The following is a 21361-nucleotide window of genomic DNA, read 5'->3' on the forward strand; positions in this document are numbered from 1 at the left end:
TAAATTAGAGTCAAATTTATTCTAAATCATATTCTAAATGTGGCTATATATGAAACTAAAAAATGAAGTTTCCATCCAGTAGATAATTCAAATAATAAGTCTCTACAGAGTGATGGTGTAACAGTTCAATTTACAACAATCAGAAGTTGACTCGTGAAATAAAAAAACATTTGTTCAAATGGCACATTTCTGTGTATCTCAACAGGTAGGTATTAAAATGTATTGCACTTATAATTATAGTCAACAAGACCGGTCACATGACCAAAAGTCTTAAGACTGGTTAGTGTAAAATAAATTCTAAGCCTACTTTGTCAACAGTCAACCACACAGAATTCGCTCATAAATGCAAAAAGTTAACAGATCTTGTTCATATATATAACAAATTTAGATAATAAGGATAAACCATTTCATCCAACTGATGTATGGGCCTGCCAAAATGCATTGAAACAAAAATGACACTAGCACAGTTATCTAGACAATATATCAATGAACATCTGAACTCAGTCATATCAAGTGTTTTGGTAGCTGACTCAAGATCTGCATAAAGCTTTAACACTTAAGTAAGTAGATATGATACTTCATATCTATTTCTAGTTTAAAATTATAAGAGAAAACATCAACAAACAATTATGTCCCTTTTTTCTTCTTTTTTCCTGGAGTAGTTGCCCCTGATGTATTTCTTTGTGGTAAGTCTGACCTTTGTTCATCTATTCTACTTGACTGCACTCGCATAATTAAACTAAGAAAATCCTCATCAGGCACTGTAGGGGCGGACAATTCTTGGGGTAAAGAGCTTCTCTGGTCTTCCAGCCGTGTGGCCTGGAACATTTGGAATTTAGTTTATGCTCAAATATCTCTACGTAAACTTAAGTTTTCATTTAAGCTTTATTGGTTAGTTTTTAAAAAAAATAAAAGTGATTTTAAAGGAGTTTGGTCATTTTCTTAGGTCATATAAAAATAAAAGGTTGGACTGTATGTAAAAAGCTACCTGGCAACGCATAAGCATTTCAAAAAAACTGTCATCTGGCATTTTTCTGTTCTCTTCTGCAGTGTTGCTCAACAGCTGGCCTATAACTGCTTGAGATGTCAGTCCAGGAAAAGTAGGCAGACTAGCTCTTTGGTCATTCATTCTAGAAGCCTGAAAGCCAGCAACCATATCCATCAACTTCTCACTTGCTGGTGATGACACTGTAACAAAGGTGGATCAGGCTATCAAACCAGGGCTGTCTACCACGCACATCAAACCAGGGCTGTCTACCACACACATCAAACCAGGGCTGTCTACCACACACATCAAACCAGGGCTGTCTACCACACACATCAAACCAGGGCTGTCTACCACACACATCAAACCAGGGCTGTCTACCACACACATCAAACCAGGGCTGTCTACCACGCACATCAAACCAGGGCTGTCTACCACACACATCAAACCAGGGCTGTCTACCACACACATCAAACCAGGGCTGTCTACCACGCACATCAAACCAGGGCTGTCTACCACGCACATCAAACCAGGGCTGTCTACCACGCACATCAAACCAGGGCTGTCTACCACGCACATCAAACCAGGGCTGTCTACCACGCACATCAAACCAGGGCTGTCTACCACGCACATCAAACCAGGGCTGTCTACCACGCACATTTTCACTTCCAAAAGGTTAGTACTTTTTTTTTTTTAAACAAAAATATATTTTGCATTAAGCATGTATTTATTCAAAGAAATGAACTAATCAAGATTTTAATTCAAACTTAGCATATGCAACTTTAAAAAACACGCCTGATTGAGAACATTATTATTTCACAAAGTGAGAACTTCTTAAATAACTATACTCAGAGTTTATTATTCATGAAATATAGAAATCTATGTTTAATCGGGATTTTATCCAGATGCAATAATTAGTCTTTCGGTGTATGTGATTTATAATAGTCAGTGGCCACAGCACACTCAATAGGTCAGTGAACAACATAGACCGAACGACTCCTAACCAACTTTTGACAGAAAAGTAGTAGGGTGGGTGTAGGGAAGATGCCACACCTCCCCAGTGCCCACCCCCACAGACCCCAGTGCCCACCCCCAGACCCCAGGGCCCACCCCCACAGACCCCACCCCCACAGACCCGAGTGCCCACCCCCACAGACCCCAGTGCCCACCTCCCCAGACCCCAGTGCCCACCCCCACAGACCCCAGTGCCCACCTCCCCAGTGCCCACCCCCACAGACCCCAGTGCCCACCCCCACAGACCCCAGTGCCCACCCCCCACAGACCCCAGTGCCCACCCCCACAGACCCCAGTGCCCACCCCCACAGACCCCAGTGCCCACCCCCACAGACCCCAGTGCCCACCCCCACAGACCCCAGTGCCCACCCCCACAGACCCCAGTGCCCACCCCCAGACCCCAGTGCCCACCCCCACAGACCCCAGTGCCCACCCCCACAGACCCCAGTGCCCACCCCCACAGACCCCAGTGCCCACCTCCCCAGTGCCCACCCCCACAGACCCCAGTGCCCACCCCCACAGACCCCAGATCCCACCCCCACAGACCCCACCCCCACAGACCCCAGTGCCCACCCCCACAGACCCCAGTGCCCACCCCCACAGACCCCAGTGCCCACCCCCACAGGCCCCAGTGCCCACCCCCACAGACCCCACCCCCACAGACCCCAGTGCCCACCTAGTCTAACATCTTTACTCTCATCATCCTCAGGTTGGTCATGCAGTCTCAGAGAACAGCGCTGGTCATCAATGCGTCGACTTTGAAATCTTGTCAGCAAGTCAAACAGGCCGTCATCATCAAAGTCTTCTCCAGACCCATTCTATGACCAAACAATTGACTTCAATCTTATGGCAGCTCAAAGCTACTTTTGTAGGGTCATTTGCCCAGTGATAAAATGACTAATGCATGAAGTGATTGTTGTCCTCCATAAATTGAATGAAACATTACCTGTAAACCTACCGGTGCAATCTTCTGCTCCACTCCTATATCTACAGCCACACTGGCAGACTTGTGAACTTTTTGTCTGGCACCTCCACTCACCTGCTTCACAATCTAACAAATACAAATGTTGGCTTTACAATCTAACAAATACAAATGTTGGCTTTACAATCTAACAAATACAAATGTTGGCTTTACAATCTAACAAATACAAATGTTGGCTTTACAATCTAACAAATAAAACAAATATATATAAAAACCTTTATAATAACTAGCTTTTAAATGTACAGAAAATGAGAAAATAAAACAAAAAAAAAAGGGGGGGGGGATGACAATTTTCTGAAGAAAGGCATCACAAGGTTATTTGAGCATTTTAAGGACATTTAAGTTTAATAACAATTAAAGCATAAGTTAAAAAAACAATTAGATTAATAGATCTTGCTTCAAAATCTAAAAAGATCTAGATCTAGATAAAAACAACAACAGCCTAGTAATTAAAAATAACCAAGTTAAAATTAGATATTTAATAGAGCGCTTGCAGAAGCCTTGTGGTCAACACGACCATAAAAAGTTGTTAGGGGTGGTTGATTATGGCCACACAATAAATGTCTGGTAAGTTGAGAAAAAATATAGAGAGAACATCGCATTTCTGTTGCAAATATAAAATTGTCCTCCAGATAAATTGGTAAAACAAAATATAAAGAAAAAAAATTAGATGTGCATAAAATTTCTGCCTTTTTTTACAAAAAAAAAAAAGACTGTCCACAGCCTAGTGGTAGTCCATTAAAGATGTCACTTAAATTATGCAAATCTTACCCACACTCAAATTGTTATTAAAGATGTCACTTAAATTATGCAAATCTTACCCACACTCAAATTGTTATTAACAGCCAGACAGCCACGCCAAGAATGATATGAAAAAGCTGTCTACACTTACTCTAGAGCCCCCCTCCCCAATAACAAAAATATTTATGAAAAATAGTAGGTGAAAACAAGAGGTAGTGTCCATGTACCTTTTTGTTGGTGTTAATACCTTTTTGTTGGTGTTAGTACCTTTTTGTTGGGGTAAGTACCTTTTTGTTGGGGTTAGTACCTTTTTGTTGGGGTAAGTACCTTTTTCTTGGGGTAAGTACCTTTTTGTGGGGTAAGTACCTTTTTGTTGGGGTAAGTACCTTTTTGTTGGGGTAAGTACCTTTTTGTTGGTGTTAGTACCTTTTTGTGGGGTAAGTACCTTTTTGTGGGGTAAGTACCTTTTTGTTGGTGTTAGTACCTTTTTGTTGGTGTTAGTACCTTTTTGTGGGGTAAGTACCTTTTTGTGGGGTAAGTACCTTTTTGTTGGTGTTAGTACCTTTTTGTTGGTGTTAGTACCTTTTTGTGGGGTAAGTACCTTTTTGTTGGTGTTAGTACCTTTTTGTTGGGGTAAGTACCTTTTTGTCTGGAGTTAGTACCTTTTTGTCTGGAGTTAGTACCTTTTTGTTGGTGTTAGTACCTTTTTGTTGGTGTTAGTACATTTTTGTTGGTGTTAGTACCTTTTGTTGGTGTTAGTACCTTTTTGTTGGGGTTAGTACCTTTTTGTTGGGGTAAGTACCTTTTTGTTGGGTTAGTACCTTTTTGTTGGGGTAAGTACCTTTTTGTTGGGGTTAGTACCTTTTTGTTGGTGTTAGTACCTTTTTGTTGGGGTAAGTACCTTTTTGTTGGTGTTAGTACCTTTTTGTTGGTGTTAGTACCTTTTTGTTGGTGTTAGTACCTTTTAGTGTGGTAAGTACCTTTTTGTTGGTGTTAGTACCTTTTTGTGGGGTAAGTACCTTTTTGTTGGTGTTAGTACCTTTTTGTTGGTGTTAGTACCTTTTTGTTGGTGTTAGTACCTTTTAGTGGGGTAAGTACCTTTTTGTTGGTGTTAGTACCTTTTTGTTGGGGTTAGTACCTTTTTGTAGGGTTAGTACCTTTTTGTTGGTGTAAGTACCTTTTTGTTGGGGTAAGTACCTTTTTGTTGGTGTTAGTACCTTTTTGTTGGTGTTAGTACCTTTTAGTGGGGTAAGTACCTTTTTGTTGGTGTTAGTACCTTTTTGTGGGGTAAGTACCTTTTTGTTGGTGTTAGTACCTTTTTGTCTGGAGTTAGTACCTTTTTGTCTGGAGTTAGTACCTTTTTGTCTGGAGTTAGTACCTTTTTGTCTGGAGTTAGTACCTTTTTGTTGGTGTTAGTACATTTTTGTTGGTGTTAGTACATTTTTGCTGGTGTTAGTACCTTTTTGTTGGTGTAAGTACCTTTTTGTTGGTGTTAGTACCTTTTTGTTGGTGTTAGTACCTTTTTGTTGGTGTTAGTACCTTTTTGTTGGGGTTAGTACCTTTTTGTGGGGTAAGTACCTTTTTGTTGGTGTTAGTACCTTTTTGTTGGTGTTAGTACCTTTTTGTGGGGTAAGTACCTTTTTGTGGGGTAAGTACCTTTTTGTTGGTGTTAGTACCTTTTTGTTGGTGTTAGTACCTTTTAGTGGGGTAAGTACCTTTTTGTTGGTGTTAGTACCTTTTTGTGGGGTAAGTACCTTTTTGTTGGTGTTAGTACCTTTTTGTCTGGAGTTAGTACCTTTTTGTTGGTGTTAGTACCTTTTTGTTGGTGTTAGTACCTTTTTGTTGGTGTTAGTACCTTTTTGTTGGGGTTAGTACCTTTTTGTGGGGTAAGTACCTTTTTGTTGGTGTTAGTACCTTTTTGTTGGTGTTAGTACCTTTTTGTGGGGTAAGTACCTTTTTGTGGGGTAAGTACCTTTTTGTTGGTGTTAGTACATTTTTGTTGGTGTTAGTACATTTTTGCTGGTGTTAGTACCTTTTTGTTGGTGTAAGTACCTTTTTGTTGGTGTTAGTACATTTTTGTTGGTGTTAGTACCTTTTTGTTGGTGTTAGTACCTTTTTGTTGGTGTAAGTACCTTTTTGTTGGTGTTAGTACCTTTTTGTTGGTGTTAGTACCTTTTTGTTGGTGTTAGTACCTTTTTGTTGGGGTTAGTACCTTTTTGTGGGGTAAGTACCTTTTTGTTGGTGTTAGTACCTTTTTGTTGGTGTTAGTACCTTTTTGTGGGGTAAGTACCTTTTTGTGGGGTAAGTACCTTTTTGTTGGGGTAAGTACCTTTTTGTTGGTGTTAGTACCTTTTTGTTGGTGTTAGTACATTTTTGTTGGTGTTAGTACCTTTTTGTTGGTGTAAGTACCTTTTTGTTGGTGTTAGTACCTTTTTGTTGGTGTTATTACCTTTTTGTGGGGTAAGTACCTTTTTGTTGGTGTTAGTACCTTTTTGTTGGTGTTATTACCTTTTTGTTGGTGTTAGTACCTTTTTGTTGGGGTTAGTACCTTTTTGTGGGGTAAGTACCTTTTTGTTGGTGTTAGTACCTTTTTGTTGGGGTAAGTACCTTTTTGTCTGGAGTTAGTACCTTTTTGTCTGGAGTTAGTACCTTTTTGTTGGTGTTAGTACCTTTTTGTTGGTGTTAGTACCTTTTTGTTGGTGTTAGTACCTTTTTGTTGGTGTTAGTACCTTTTTGTTGGTGTTAGTACCTTTTTGTTGGTGTTAGTACCTTTTTGTTGGTGTTAGTACCTTTTTGTTGGGGTAAGTACCTTTTTGTTGGTGTTAGTACCTTTTTGTTGGTGTTAGTACCTTTTTGTTGGTGTTAGTACCTTTTTGTCTGGAGTTAGTTTCATAAGCTCCATGTTCTCCATGCTGAACCTTCTAGACTTGTCTGTGGCACGAGACCCTAGGGAAGAGAACTAGTTAGACAGAGGGCTGGTAACAGGATGAATAGAGGTTAGAGGTCAACTCATCATTTAAAACCAGAGGTTAGAGGTCAACTCATCATTTAAAACCAGAGGTTAGAGGTCAACTCATCATTTAAAACCAGAGGTTAGAGGTCAACTCATCATTTAAAACCAGAGGTTAGAGGTCAACTCATCATTTAAAACCAGAGGTTAGAGGTCAACTCATCATTTACAAGCAAGTATTCATATAAAAAGTCCTTACCAAAGGCACTATCATGTTTGTCTGCTCCACTTAATGACCTAAAGAAAAAAATTATCAGAATGAAATCATGTCATTTCTTAAGGGACAATGGATTTTTTTATTTCATTGAATAATTTGTAAGAAAGTTTTCCTGGAAGGGCCACTATTTTTTCTGGTATCCAGGGGCTTTGGTCTACTAGCTCTCAAAGTTTCATGAGGCGTTGGTCATGGTTTTTTATCACTAGATTATATACGGCGGTCATCAGGAAATTAATGGTTATGAGCCTAATATTTGAGTTACTCTCCAGTGTGATCAACCTACCTTGAGGAGACCCCCATTATAGTGTGATCAACCTACCCTGAGTAGACCCCCATTATAGTGTGATCAACCTACCCTGAGGAGACCCCCATTATAGTGTGATCAACCTACCCTGAGGAGACCCCCATTATAGTGTGATCAACCTACCCTGAGGAGACCCCCATTATAGTGTGATCAACCTACCCTGAGGAGACCTGAGACCCCCATTATAGTGTGATCAACCTACCCTGAGGAGACCCCCATTATAGTGTGATCAACCTACCCTGAGGAGACCCCCATTATAGTGTGATCAACCTACCCTGAGGAGACCCCCATTATAGTGTGAGCAACCAACCCTGAGGAGACCCCCATTATAGTGTGATCAACCTACCCTGAGTAGACCCCCATTATAGTGTGATCAACCTACCCTGAGGAGACCCCCATTATAGTGTGATCAACCTACCCTGAGGAGACCCCCATTATAGTGTGATCAACCTACCCTGAGTAGACCCCCATTATAGTGTGATCAACCTACCCTGAGGAGACCCCCATTATAGTGTGATCAACCTACCCTGAGGAGACCCCCATTATAGTGTGATCAACCTACCCTGAGGAGACCCCCATTATAGTGTGATCAACCTACCCTGAGGGACCTGAGACCCCCATTATAGTGTGATCAACCTACCCTGAGGAGACCCCCATTATAGTATGATCAACCTACCCTGAGGAGACCCCCATTATAGTGTGATCAACCTACCCTGAGGAGACCCCCATTATAGTGTGATCAACCTACCCTGAGGAGACCTGAGACCCCCATTATAGTGTGATCAACCTACCCTGAGGAGACCCCCATTATAGTGTGATCAACCTACCCTGAGGAGACCCCCATTATAGTGTGATCAACCTACCCTGAGGAGACCCCCATTATAGTGTGATCAACCTACCCTGAGGAGACCCCCATTATAGTGTGAGCAACCTACCCTGAGGAGACCCCCATTATAGTGTGATCAACCTACCCTGAGGAGACCCCCATTATAGTGTGATCAACCTACCCTGAGGAGACCCCCATTATAGTGTGATCAACCTACCCTGAGGAGACCCCCATTATAGTGTGATCAACCTACCCTGAGGAGACCCCCATTATAGTGTGATCAACCTACCCTGAGGAGACCCCCATTATAGTGTGAGCAACCTACCCTGAGGAGACCCCCATTATAGTGTGATCAACCTACCCTGAGGAGACCCCCATTATAGTGTGATCAACCTACCCTGAGGAGACCCCCATTATAGTGTGATCAACCTACCCTGAGGAGACCCCCATTATAGTGTGAGCAACCTACCCTGAGGAGACCCCCATTATAGTGTGATCAACCTACCCTGAGGAGACCCCCATTATAGTGTGATCAACCTACCCTGAGGAGACCCCCATTATAGTGTGATCAACCTACCCTGAGGAGACCCCCATTATAGTGTGATCAACCTACCCTGAGGAGACCTGAGACCCCCATTATAGTGTGATCAACCTACCCTGAGGAGACCTGAGACCCCCATTATAGTGTGATCAACCTACCCTGAGGAGACCCCCATTATAGTGTGATCAACCTACCCTGAGGAGACCCCCATTATAGTGTGAGCAACCTACCCTGAGGAGACCCCCATTATAGTGTGAGCAACCTACCCTGAGGAGACCCCCATTATAGTGTGAGCAACCTACCCTGAGGAGACCCCCATTATAGTGTGATCAACCTACCCTGAGGAGACCCCCATTATAGTGTGATCAACCTACCCTGAGGAGACCTGAGACCCCCATTATAGTATGATCAACCTACCCTGAGGAGACCCCCATTATAGTGTGAGCAACCTACCCTGAGGAGACCCCCATTATAGTGTGATCAACCTACCCTGAGTAGACCCCCATTATAGTGTGAGCAACCTACCCTGAGGAGACCCCCATTATAGTGTGATCAACCTACCCTGAGGAGACCCCCATTATGGTGTGATCAACCTACCCTGAGTAGACCCCCATTATAGTGTGAGCAACCTACCCTGAGGAGACCCCCATTATAGTGTGATCAACCTACCCTGAGGAGACCCCCATTATAGTGTGATCAACCTACCCTGAGGAGACCCCCATTATAGTATGATCAACCTACCCTGAGGAGACCCCCATTATAGTGTGATCAACCTACCCTGAGGAGACCCCCATTATAGTGTGAGCAACCTACCCTGAGGAGACCCCCATTATAGTGTGAGCAACCTACCCTGAGGAGACCCCCATTATAGTGTGATCAACCTACCCTGAGGAGACCCCCATTATAGTGTGATCAACCTACCCTGAGGAGACCCCCATTATAGTGTGATCAACCTACCCTGAGGAGACCCCCATTATAGTGTGATCAACCTACCCTGAGGAGACCCCCATTATAGTGTGATCAACCTACCCTGAGGAGACCCCCATTATAGTGTGATCAACCTACCCTGAGGAGACCCCCATTATAGTATGATCAACCTACCCTGAGGAGACCCCCATTATAGTGTGATCAACCTACCCTGAGGAGACCCCCATTATAGTGTGAGCAACCTACCCTGAGGAGACCCCCATTATAGTATGATCAACCTACCCTGAGGGACCTGAGACCCCCATTATAGTGTGATCAACCTACCCTGAGGAGACCCCCATTATAGTATGATCAACCTACCCTGAGGAGACCCCCATTATAGTGTGATCAACCTACCCTGAGGAGACCCCCATTATAGTGTGATCAACCTACCCTGAGGAGACCTGAGACCCCCATTATAGTGTGATCAACCTACCCTGAGGAGACCCCCATTATAGTGTGATCAACCTACCCTGAGGAGACCCCCATTATAGTGTGATCAACCTACCCTGAGGAGACCCCCATTATAGTGTGATCAACCTACCCTGAGGAGACCCCCATTATAGTGTGAGCAACCTACCCTGAGTAGACCCCCATTATAGTGTGATCAACCTACCCTGAGGAGACCCCCATTATAGTGTGATCAACCTACCCTGAGGAGACCCCCATTATAGTGTGATCAACCTACCCTGAGGAGACCCCCATTATAGTATGATCAACCTACCCTGAGGAGACCCCCATTATAGTGTGATCAACCTACCCTGAGGAGACCCCCATTATAGTGTGATCAACCTACCCTGAGGAGACCCCCATTATAGTGTGATCAACCTACCCTGAGGAGACCCCCATTATAGTATGATCAACCTACCCTGAGGAGACCCCCATTATAGTGTGATCAACCTACCCTGAGGAGACCCCCATTATAGTGTGATCAACCTACCCTGAGGAGACCTGAGACCCCCATTATAGTGTGATCAACCTACCCTGAGGAGACCCCCATTATAGTGTGATCAACCTACCCTGAGGAGACCCCCATTATAGTGTGATCAACCTACCCTGAGGAGACCCCCATTATAGTGTGATCAACCTACCCTGAGGAGACCCCCATTATAGTGTGAGCAACCTACCCTGAGTAGACCCCCATTATAGTGTGATCAACCTACCCTGAGGAGACCCCCATTATAGTGTGATCAACCTACCCTGAGGAGACCCCCATTATAGTGTGATCAACCTACCCTGAGTAGACCCCCATTATAGTGTGATCAACCTACCCTGAGGAGACCCCCATTATAGTGTGATCAACCTACCCTGAGGAGACCCCCATTATAGTGTGATCAACCTACCCTGAGGAGACCCCCATTATAGTGTGAGCAACCTACCCTGAGGAGACCCCCATTATAGTGTGATCAACCTACCCTGAGGAGACCCCCATTATAGTGTGATCAACCTACCCTGAGGAGACCCCCATTATAGTGTGATCAACCTACCCTGAGGAGACCCCCATTATAGTGTGATCAACCTACCCTGAGTAGACCCCCATTATAGTGTGAGCAACCTACCCTGAGGAGACCCCCATTATAGTGTGATCAACCTACCCTGAGGAGACCCCCATTATAGTGTGATCAACCTACCCTGAGTAGACCCCCATTATAGTGTGATCAACCTACCCTGAGGAGACCCCCATTATAGTGTGATCAACCTACCCTGAGGAGACCCCCATTATAGTGTGATCAACCTACCCTGAGGAGACCCCCATTATAGTGTGAGCAACCAACCCTGAGGAGACCCCCATTATAGTGTGATCAACCTACCCTGAGGAGACCCCCATTATAGTGTGAGCAACCTACCCTGAGGAGACCCCCATTATAGTGTGATCAACCTACCCTGAGGAGACCCCCATTATAGTGTGAGCAACCAACCCTGAGGAGACCCCCATTATAGTGTGAGCAACCAACCCTGAGGAGACCCCCATTATAGTGTGATCAACCTACCCTGAGGAGACCCCCATTATAGTGTGATCAACCTACCCTGAGGAGACCTGAGACCCCCATTATAGTGTGATCAACCTACCCTGAGGAGACCCCCATTATAGTGTGATCAACCTACCCTGAGGAGACCCCCATTATAGTGTGATCAACCTACCCTGAGGAGACCCCCATTATAGTGTGATCAACCTACCCTGAGGAGACCCCCATTATAGTGTGAGCAACCTACCCTGAGGAGACCCCCATTATAGTGTGATCAACCTACCCTGAGTAGACCCCCATTATAGTGTGAGCAACCTACCCTGAGGAGACCCCCATTATAGTGTGATCAACCTACCCTGAGGAGACCCCCATTATAGTGTGATCAACCTACCCTGAGGGACCTGAGACCCCCATTATAGTGTGATCAACCTACCCTGAGGAGACCCCCATTATAGTATGATCAACCTACCCTGAGGAGACCCCCATTATAGTGTGATCAACCTACCCTGAGGAGACCCCCATTATAGTGTGATCAACCTACCCTGAGGGACCTGAGACCCCCATTATAGTGTGATCAACCTACCCTGAGGAGACCCCCATTATAGTGTGATCAACCTACCCTGAGGAGACCCCCATTATAGTGTGATCAACCTACCCTGAGGAGACCCCCATTATAGTGTGAGCAACCTACCCTGAGGAGACCCCCATTATAGTGTGATCAACCTACCCTGAGGAGACCCCCATTATAGTGTGAGCAACCTACCCTGAGGAGACCCCCATTATAGTGTGATCAACCTACCCTGAGGAGACCCCCATTATAGTGTGATCAACCTACCCTGAGGAGACCTGAGACCCCCATTATAGTGTGATCAACCTACCCTGAGGAGACCCCCATTATAGTGTGAGCAACCTACCCTGAGGAGACCCCCATTATAGTGTGATCAACCTACCCCAGGGGTGCCACTCATTTTCTAAGTGAATCCTGAAAATGAATCCCAAAATTTTACCAATCCTGAAACTAAAATTTGAAATTTTTGAAACCCTGAAACTTAATTTCGCGCGGAATTTCAAAATAAAATGGACTATTATTTCATTATTTTTTGAGACATTTGATTCATATTATGTTCAATTTACATTCCTTTAAAATGGATTTATTTTCTTTGTAACAAGCTTGAAATAAAAATTAATCTTTAAAGGATTGTGCTTACAACAAAATTAGTTTACAATGTTAGTCCCACCCATCTCTAGGCCTACCCCATAATGTGCTATTGTAGAACTCCCCCCCCCCCTCCCAGCCAGCTTTTATAACATTACTGTATTTAATTTTTGAGAACTTCCTAGCTTGATTTAAAGTGTGTAGTCAGCCAATTGCTAACCTCTATGTCTTGTTATTGAATAATAAGCGCACTATAGGCAGACCCCTAATAAGATTGTCACTATATTAAAATACAGGGTTGACTTACTGTAGCTATTCAAGGCTTTAATTATTAACAGCCACAACAAAAACCTAAAACCCTGTTTTCCCAATCAACCACCAATGGGGTCATCCATAAATGATGTCACGCTTTTTTGAAGATTTTTACCTCCCACCTCCCCTCGGTCACATATCTGTCACAAAAAGCCAGACCCCGCCCTCTAAAATGACGTCACACCTCAGCCTACACCCCCCCCCCCACCCCTAAAAATTGCAGTCGAATTGTTCTTAAAATACGATATTTTCCAAAAATCTTGTCTGACCTCTGTCAACATAGAGTATTTTAATCAATTCCTATTACACTTTATTGAAACAATATTCTAAAACGCGAAATAACGGCTAAAATTCGTTTTCTAACATAGCTTTTGGATAATGCAAAAGTGTGATGTCACACCATCTGAACCCCTCCCCCTCATGACAAAATTACGAACCCCCCTCCCCTTACGAGTGTGACGTCATTTATGAACGACCCCAACGCCCCCACCATTGATATACATGATGACGTGAAGAAATATTGTGGAAGTTTTAAGTTCATATCGCGGAATAACAGAATTAAGTTAATTTAAAAAATAATTTTAGAAGTAACTACGCTAGTAATACTCATGTCAGAGATGTAGCCGCCCGACTAAGTGAAAAGCTGATTTTTTTTACAAGCGGTTGGGGGGGGGGGGGCAGTAATAGCGGCTATTTTCTCAGACACGGTACTTCAAGGTTTTTTAAACATTTCAATGACGTTTTACCAAAGTAAAAAAAAACAATTAGATGTAGACCCTGCTAGATTGTGTAACTAAATTATAGCAGGCCTACATATTTTGTTTAATGATATAAAACGATGGAGTTCTAGTTTTTTTTCTTGAATCTAGAAGAAGTCCCTTATTAAAAAAATAAACACGTTAAAATTAAACAGCGCTAGTACTTGTAGAACTGCCTTGACCGAGAGACACGACTCAGACTGTGCTTGCGCGTGGTCTCGTGACGTAGGTCTTACGGTCAGCGCGACCTTGAAGAAGCGGGTAAGAGGTGGTAAAAATACATAAAATAGTCCTTCAAATAGTTTTTTCTTTTCTTTTGGTAATACCAAATACAAAAAAAAAAAAAAAAAAAAAAAAATTTGATCGGAGCAAAATCTTTCGGTTTTTTTTTTAAAGACCATCGGCGATGCTAGTGAGCTTGATCTAGTACTTGAGGGCTTTAGTTGTTTTTATTACACAGCCTAGCGGTATCCCATTGATGACATCACGTAAATAATGCGAGTTTTACCCCCAACCCATATCGTCATAAATAGCCAGACAACCACACCACGAATGACATCAAAAAGTTTCGTCTACAGCCTCACCCATCTGATGCAGCCGATTTGTATTTGGTCCTTGGCGCACGCGTGAGATTGTTGCTGACGTCATTTACTATTCATTTTTTTCGGAAAAGGCCATTAGCGGGAGTGTTGACGATAAAAACGATTTTTACAATGCCAAAATTTTCAAGCTTAAAACGACCTAAATTTTTTTTTTAAAATGCAAACCCGGAAATTTTCAAAATCAAATCTTGCGAATCCGGAAAGGGAAAAAAATATGATTCTCGAATCCGGAAATCCGGGATATCCCGGAAAAGTGGCACCCCTGCTACCCTGAGGAGACCCCCATTATAGTGTGAGCAACCAACCCTGAGGAGACCCCCATTATAGTGTGAGCAACCTACCCTGAGGAGACCTGAGACCCCCATTATAGTGTGATCAACCTACCTTGAGGAGACCCCCATTATAGTGTGATCAACCTACCCTGAGGAGACCTGAGACCCCCATTATAGTGTGATCAACCTACCCTGAGGAGACCTGAGACCCCCATTATAGTGTGATCAACCTACCATGAGGAGACCTGAGACCCCCATTATAGTGTGATCAACCTACCCTGAGGGATCTCCCATTATGTCCTTCAGGTCGGCCAGGTTCATCTGTGCTGTCATCAAGCCAGTCTGGTCTCCAATCTGAGAGAAAACAAAGCTGACCTAAAACTTGACGGCCCCAGTCTTACAGTAGGTACATGATGGCCCCAGTCTTACAGTAGGTACATGATGGCCCCAGTCTTACAGTAGGTACATGATGGCCCCAGTCTTACAGTAGGTACATGATGGCCCCAGTCTTACAGTAGGTACATGATGGCCCCAGTCTTACAGTAGGTACATGATGGCCCCAGTCTTACAGTAGGTACATGATGGCCCCAGTCTTACAGTAGGTACATGATGGCCCCAGTCTTACAGTAGGTACATGATGGCCCCAGTCTTACAGTAGGTACATGATGGCCCCAGTCTTACAGTTGGTACATGATGGCCCCAGTAGGTACATGATGGCCCCAGTAGGTACATGATGGCCCCAGTAGGTACATGATGGCCCCAGTAGGTACATGATGGCCCCAGTAGGTACATGATGGCCCCAGTCTTACAGTAGGTACATGATGGCCCCAGTCTTACAGTAGGTACATGATGGCCCCAGTCTTACAGTTGGTACATGATGGCCCCAGTAGGTACATGATGGCCCCAGTAGGTACATGATGGCCCCAGTAGGTACATGATGGCCCCAGTCTTACAGTAGGTACATGATGGCCCCAGTCTTACAGTTGGTACATGATGGCCCCAGTAGGTACATGATGGCCCCAGTAGGTACATGATGGCCCCAGTAGGTACATGATGGCCCCAGTAGGTACATGATGATGGCCCCAGTCTTACAGCCTCTACAAAGCTCACCTCTTTAGAAATCTCCAGATGTCGGCTGGCAAACTGAACAGCAAGTTTGTGATTCCCTAAAGCACAATTGGCATTTCCCAGACTCTGGCAAGCCCGCCCCTCTCCCACACGATCAAACAACTCCTGGGCTATCAACAGATGGCGCTGATGGTATCTGATGGAGGTCTCAAAGTCTCTCATCAGTGTGTAAGTGTTACCCAGGCTGTAGCAGGCTTGAGCCTCCAAGGCCCGTTCACCCAGTTGTTTGGCTATCTGCAGACTTTTCCTACAAGAAACAGTAGCAACCTTTACATCTTGTTTATACAAGGCAAATGCTTCACCAAGCACTGACAGTTGATTATTGAATGTGTTTGACCATTTACTGTCTAATGTGGCAGGAATTTTTCTAACAAAGAAACATTTTGTTGTGCCAGAATGTGCTAGAACTTTCTAAAAGGTGGAGTTTTTTTTTTTGTTAAACCTTCATAAGGTTTTTTATGTATTATTAAGATTATTTGGAATTCAGACAAAAACAAAATAAAATATTAACTATTCTCCAAGATAATGCTTTTTGTTTTACTGAATGTTTTTTATAATTTAAATATATAATAATTATAATATTTTATAATTTTTTTTTCAAGTGCTTAACCAATCATTTAGTGTCCAATCTTTATTTATTATGGATGTTATTAGTTAATTACTTGTAATAATCAGCTGCATGTTCGAAGTCTCCAAGAAAAATGTGGGCGTTGCCTAAGTTGGTGTATGCTCGCCTCTCAGCAGCCTTGTCACCAAATTCCTTGGCTATTGAAAGCCTCTGGGAAAAGAAATGAAACAATCACTTCCTGACACTGACACTTATGAGTGGGAAAAGAAATGAGTTGAAACAATCACTTTCTGACACTGACACTTATGACTGGGAAAAGAAATGAGTTGAAACAATCACTTCCTGACACTGACACTTATGAGTGGGAAAAGAAATGAGTTGAAACAATCACTTCCTGACACTGACACTCATGACTTGTACACTACACTTGTCTTTACAAAGCCAGCCAGAAGTTCATTTTATCTGGAAACATTTTCTCCACAGAATATGTAAACTTACATAACACATTATAGAACATTTTAGAAAACACTACCTTTGACCTGGAGTGTCTGCTATATACATAAGGCCTACATAATTAATAGATAGAGTAATCAAAGTAAAAAAAAGGAGATTATGGGCACGCAAGTTATGAAATTATTTTAAAGGAGAATGGTGTAGCTATGATGCCTACGATGCAACAATGAATTACCTAAAATTAAAGAATATGTAAGACTTTAGAAATTATTGGAGTGTCAGCAATTGAGCTTGAAATTATGTTAGCAGAGTGTAAGACATTAACCTCCCTGCTACTACCCTAGCCTAAACCCACACTAGAATCGCCTTCTACCTAATGGTAGCCATTTCCCCAGCTTGCTGTTATTTGAACATACTTATTAAATTAACCGGAGAAACATTTTGTTTACTGATATACCTTCTCAGAATTTTATTTCTAAATTCAGGTCAAACAAATATTACCCAAAGAAGAAATAGACGTTTAAAAATTAAAAAACACCATTCAATACTTGAGGAGAGGAATGTTTTGATACAATATTTATTTGCGGTTTATAACATACTGCTTTGTTCAGTTGATTGTTATATCCTTTAGGATCAGCTTGTATTTTGTTGAATGACTAAACATTAGTCTGCCAGAAATAGTGCATCTGTCAAGTTCATTCAAAATATTGAGATCCAGTTATAACTATACTGAGACCGTATCAAAATATTGAGATCCAGTTATAACTATACTGAGACCCCATCAAAATATTGAGATCCAGTTATAACTATACTGAGACCTTATCAAAATATTGAGATCCAGTTAGAACTATACTGAGACCTTATCATAATATTGAGATCCAGTTAGAACTATACTGAGACCCCATCAAAATATTGAGATCCAGTTAAAACTATACTGAGACCTTATCAAAATATTGAGATCCAGTTAGAACTATACTGAGACCTTATCAAAATATTGAGATCCAGTTAGAACTATACTGAGACCCCATCAAAATATTGAGATCCAGTTAGAACTATACTGAGACCCCATCAAAATATTGAGATCCAGTTAGAACTATACTGAGACCTTATCAAAATATTGAGATCCAGTTAGAACTATACTGAGACCCCATCAAAATATTGAGATCCAGTTAGAACTATACTGAGACCCCATCAAAATATTGAGATCCAGTTAGAACTATACTGAGACCTTATCAAAATATTGAGATCCAGTTAGAACTATACTGAGACCCTATCCACAAGCCTATTATTAAGAATAGAATTGGGATCTAGATTTTAGAGTAGGGACTATGACACTTGTTTTTTCTTCAACTCTTAACGTTAATTTTGTCCCACTTTAAACCTAAATATGTATCACTTGTTATCTGCCTGTTTTTATAGTCAGTACAAGTGTCACCCCTTCATGCTCAATTGTAATGCCATTTACTCTTTACTTGCCAAGGGATCTAAACTTCCCCTACAGCCGGGTGAAAAGTCAGAGCTTTTTTTTAATGTCGGCACTTTTTTAAACAAAATATTTTTTAAATAACCACTTACATTGAAATAATAAAAAACCTTAAACACAAAAATGGTTTAAGTTTATTATTATAAGGTTAAATAGCATAATAGTTTACTATAAATGAATAATAACACTAATCACAGAAAAACGTAAATAAAACATTACTTCTAAAATTACTTCCATAAAAATTTGAATTAAATGCTAAAAAGAAATTCAACATGGTCTCGTGGAGCTACTTTCTTTTTCAAAAGTTTCATTATAAATAAAAACCTGATTCAACGGCAGAGGCATTTTAATTAGATTTAATTTCACTAATTGTATTGCAAGTAATTTAGAAAAAAATAAAAATTCTTAACTTAAAAAAAATTGCAGAAAATGATACACAATAAAACAACGTAAACAAAACTTATTCTTTCCCTCTTCCAAAGGGATCTTCAAAATCTCATTACCAGGGAGACATCTGCTACTAGGCGTAAGTAAACGTACTTTACATAGTTGGGCGACCATGGGCAAAGTGGTGTGTACCACACAATAAGATTCTCAGGCGCCCATGGGCGGCATGTAATGGGTTAAATAAACATTCAAATTTTTCATTAAAACGTATTCGGGATTTTATTAAAGGATACTTATTAAAACAATTTTTTAGTAGAGAACTTATAAGTTTAGAAACGTGTGTGCTCAAAAACTGAAGATTAGTAAATTTGAGTTACATTTTGCAATCAGCTGAGGCCTAGGAATTAGCATGAGCTTACTACTTTTCAACGCATGTGTACTCATCTGAACATTTAGAACATGTTGAATGTTTTGTTCAGCAAGTGAATACAAAAACTTAGTCCAGTCCAAAAAAAAGGGATGGTTTTGTGCCCAATGATTCAGAAGATGTTCCATATATCCATAACATGTTTAGTATATGTATAAGTAGGTCAAGTCTAGTATACATTTTGTAAGTGTTAAAGCGGGGTGATACTTTAGTTTGGACACAAATCATTTCAAAGAGAGGCTAATGACATACTTTCATCTGGAAACAAATCATTTCAAAGAGAGGCTAATGACATACTTTCATTTGGGCACAAATCATTTCAAAGAGAGGCTAATGACATACTTTCATTTGGGCACAAATCATTTCAAAGAGAGGCTAATGACATACTTTCATTTGGACACAAATCATTTCAAAGAGAGGCTAATGGCACACCTCCATCTGAAAATGAATCATTTTAAAGAGAAGCTAATTACCTGTTCATGGAACATAATAGCCTGAGAGAAGTTGCCAAGGAGATAGTGTGTGTTGCCTAGGTTACCACAAGCTCTTCCTTCAGCTGATCTGTCCCCCAGAACTTTCACTAGGTCCAAGTTTTCACTGAAATACAGGTTTCAGAATAAGATGGGAATACAGGGTAATGGGGTGATCTAGGGGTAGAGAGCTGGACTGCTAACCCATAAGTCTCGAGTTCGAATCTGGGTTCAAGTCAATTGACCGTCAGTGAGTCCACCCAACTCTGATGGGTACCTAACTCACGTTAGGGAAAGTAAAGGCGGCTAGGCATAGTGCTAACTACACTATCTCTTCATATGCCGAAACCAGTGAACTCTACTTCACAGAATTAAACATGGTACGACTTATGAGAACAAGGTACCATATGGGAACACAAGTACAACACATAAGATGATAATTTGACTATCACAGCTAATTGCCATCAGAAAATACTGAAATCTTAATTGGGTTACTACAACACCCACTCATAATACTGAAATCTTAATTGGGTTACTACAACACCCACTCATAATACTGAAATCTTAATTGGGTTACTACAACACCCACTCATAATACTGAACAGCTTTCTGTAGGCATTCTTTCACTTCTGGTGCAAATTCCCCAGGATCCTGGTTTCCATGACGACCAAGATGCTTCCCCTTGGCATGACACACATTACCCAAGTTGTATAAAGCTCTGGCCTCTCCAACCTAGGGAAATAAAGGTTATGTTTATTGATTACTCATGGCTTGAGACCATAACCACTCTCCCAAAAGGTTATGTTTATTGATTACTCATGGCTTGAGACCATAACCACTCTCCCAAAAGGTTATGTTTATTGATTACTCATGGCTTGAGACCATAACCACTCTCCCACCTGCCTGCCATCAAGTTGCTCCATTTAATTAGTTGTCTTAAAAAGTCTATGTAATCATGCTAATTTTATGAAAAATCTTTTTTTTTTAAACCATGGCTAGCAATAAAATTATAATTACATTTTAAAAATTTACAGCTGTTTGAGAACCATCGATTACACTCATATTTTTGTATTAAATTTAAGCCGTTGAAAAGGCGTTTTGAATTATTTTATTAATTCAAATATTTTTAAAAACCGACCTCAACCCCTACTTGAAATCAACCAGAATGGCCAGGGAGAGCAAACCAATGAAAGTCACAACATTTGCTTTCCATGATAAAATACACAACGCTATTATGGTCTAGTATTGTATTTATATTAAATAAAATAACATCCCCTATCACCACCATACCCTGACTAATAATCCAAATAAAAATAAAAGTGTTTGCTAAATTACTATTTTATTACTATATTATATTACTATAGTAATTATTTGTTTTAAGTATTTGTTTGATTATTTCTAGCCTTAATAAAACCGGAATAATTTTGTACTTATTACACAAATGTAGAATATCCAATTTTAGTTTAAAAATATGCTTTCTGGCAACAAACATTTGTAACCAGCTTTTCAAACCTATTGATTAGCCAAAGTTTTAAAATCATAAATGATATTGCTAGAGCAACCAATTTTAGTTGCGTTTACTTTTTGTACTTTTCCCGTTTGGTTGAATTTATATTTTATAGAATTTTATTTGGCAAAACCACTGCAAAAAAGGCATTTTTAATACTGCATAATCCTCATTCAGCAGCCGCATTTTAAGTCAAGAGTTATAAAAATTAACCCATATACTTTATTACTAATCCAATCCATGATTTCAGTAAAAAGATGGACGTAGTTTAAGTTTGTGTAAGAA

At 41.3% G+C, this 21361-nt stretch overlaps 1 protein-coding gene across 2 annotated transcripts in view; it reads right to left on the minus strand.

The window, feature by feature from the left end:
• The window catches only part of LOC131937810 (G-protein-signaling modulator 2), a 29496-nt gene continuing 8135 nt past the window's right edge, over positions 1–21361 (minus strand). Inside the window, exons 4-14 of one of the 2 annotated variants that reach the window (XM_059295453.1) lie at positions 20159–20301; positions 19573–19696; positions 16444–16559; positions 15764–16028; positions 14931–15007; positions 6932–6969; positions 6592–6668; positions 2958–3050; positions 2676–2817; positions 989–1188; positions 1–819 (exon numbers count right to left, since the gene is read on the minus strand). In XM_059295453.1, coding sequence (XP_059151436.1) covers positions 628–819; positions 989–1188; positions 2676–2817; positions 2958–3050; positions 6592–6668; positions 6932–6969; positions 14931–15007; positions 15764–16028; positions 16444–16559; positions 19573–19696; positions 20159–20301 — 1467 coding nt within the window. In that variant the 3' untranslated portion in view covers positions 1–627. Of the gene's footprint in view, positions 820–988; positions 1189–2675; positions 2818–2945; positions 3051–6591; positions 6669–6931; positions 6970–14930; positions 15008–15763; positions 16029–16443; positions 16560–19572; positions 19697–20158; positions 20302–21361 lie in introns of both variants that reach the window. The other variant, XM_059295452.1, reaches the window with a different exon arrangement.

Source organism: Physella acuta, unplaced genomic scaffold (genome assembly GCF_028476545.2).
Source record: "Physella acuta isolate Inbredline_101_S28 unplaced genomic scaffold, ASM2847654v3 ptg000223l, whole genome shotgun sequence".
In the NCBI taxonomy this organism is placed as follows: Eukaryota; Metazoa; Mollusca; class Gastropoda; family Physidae; genus Physella; species Physella acuta.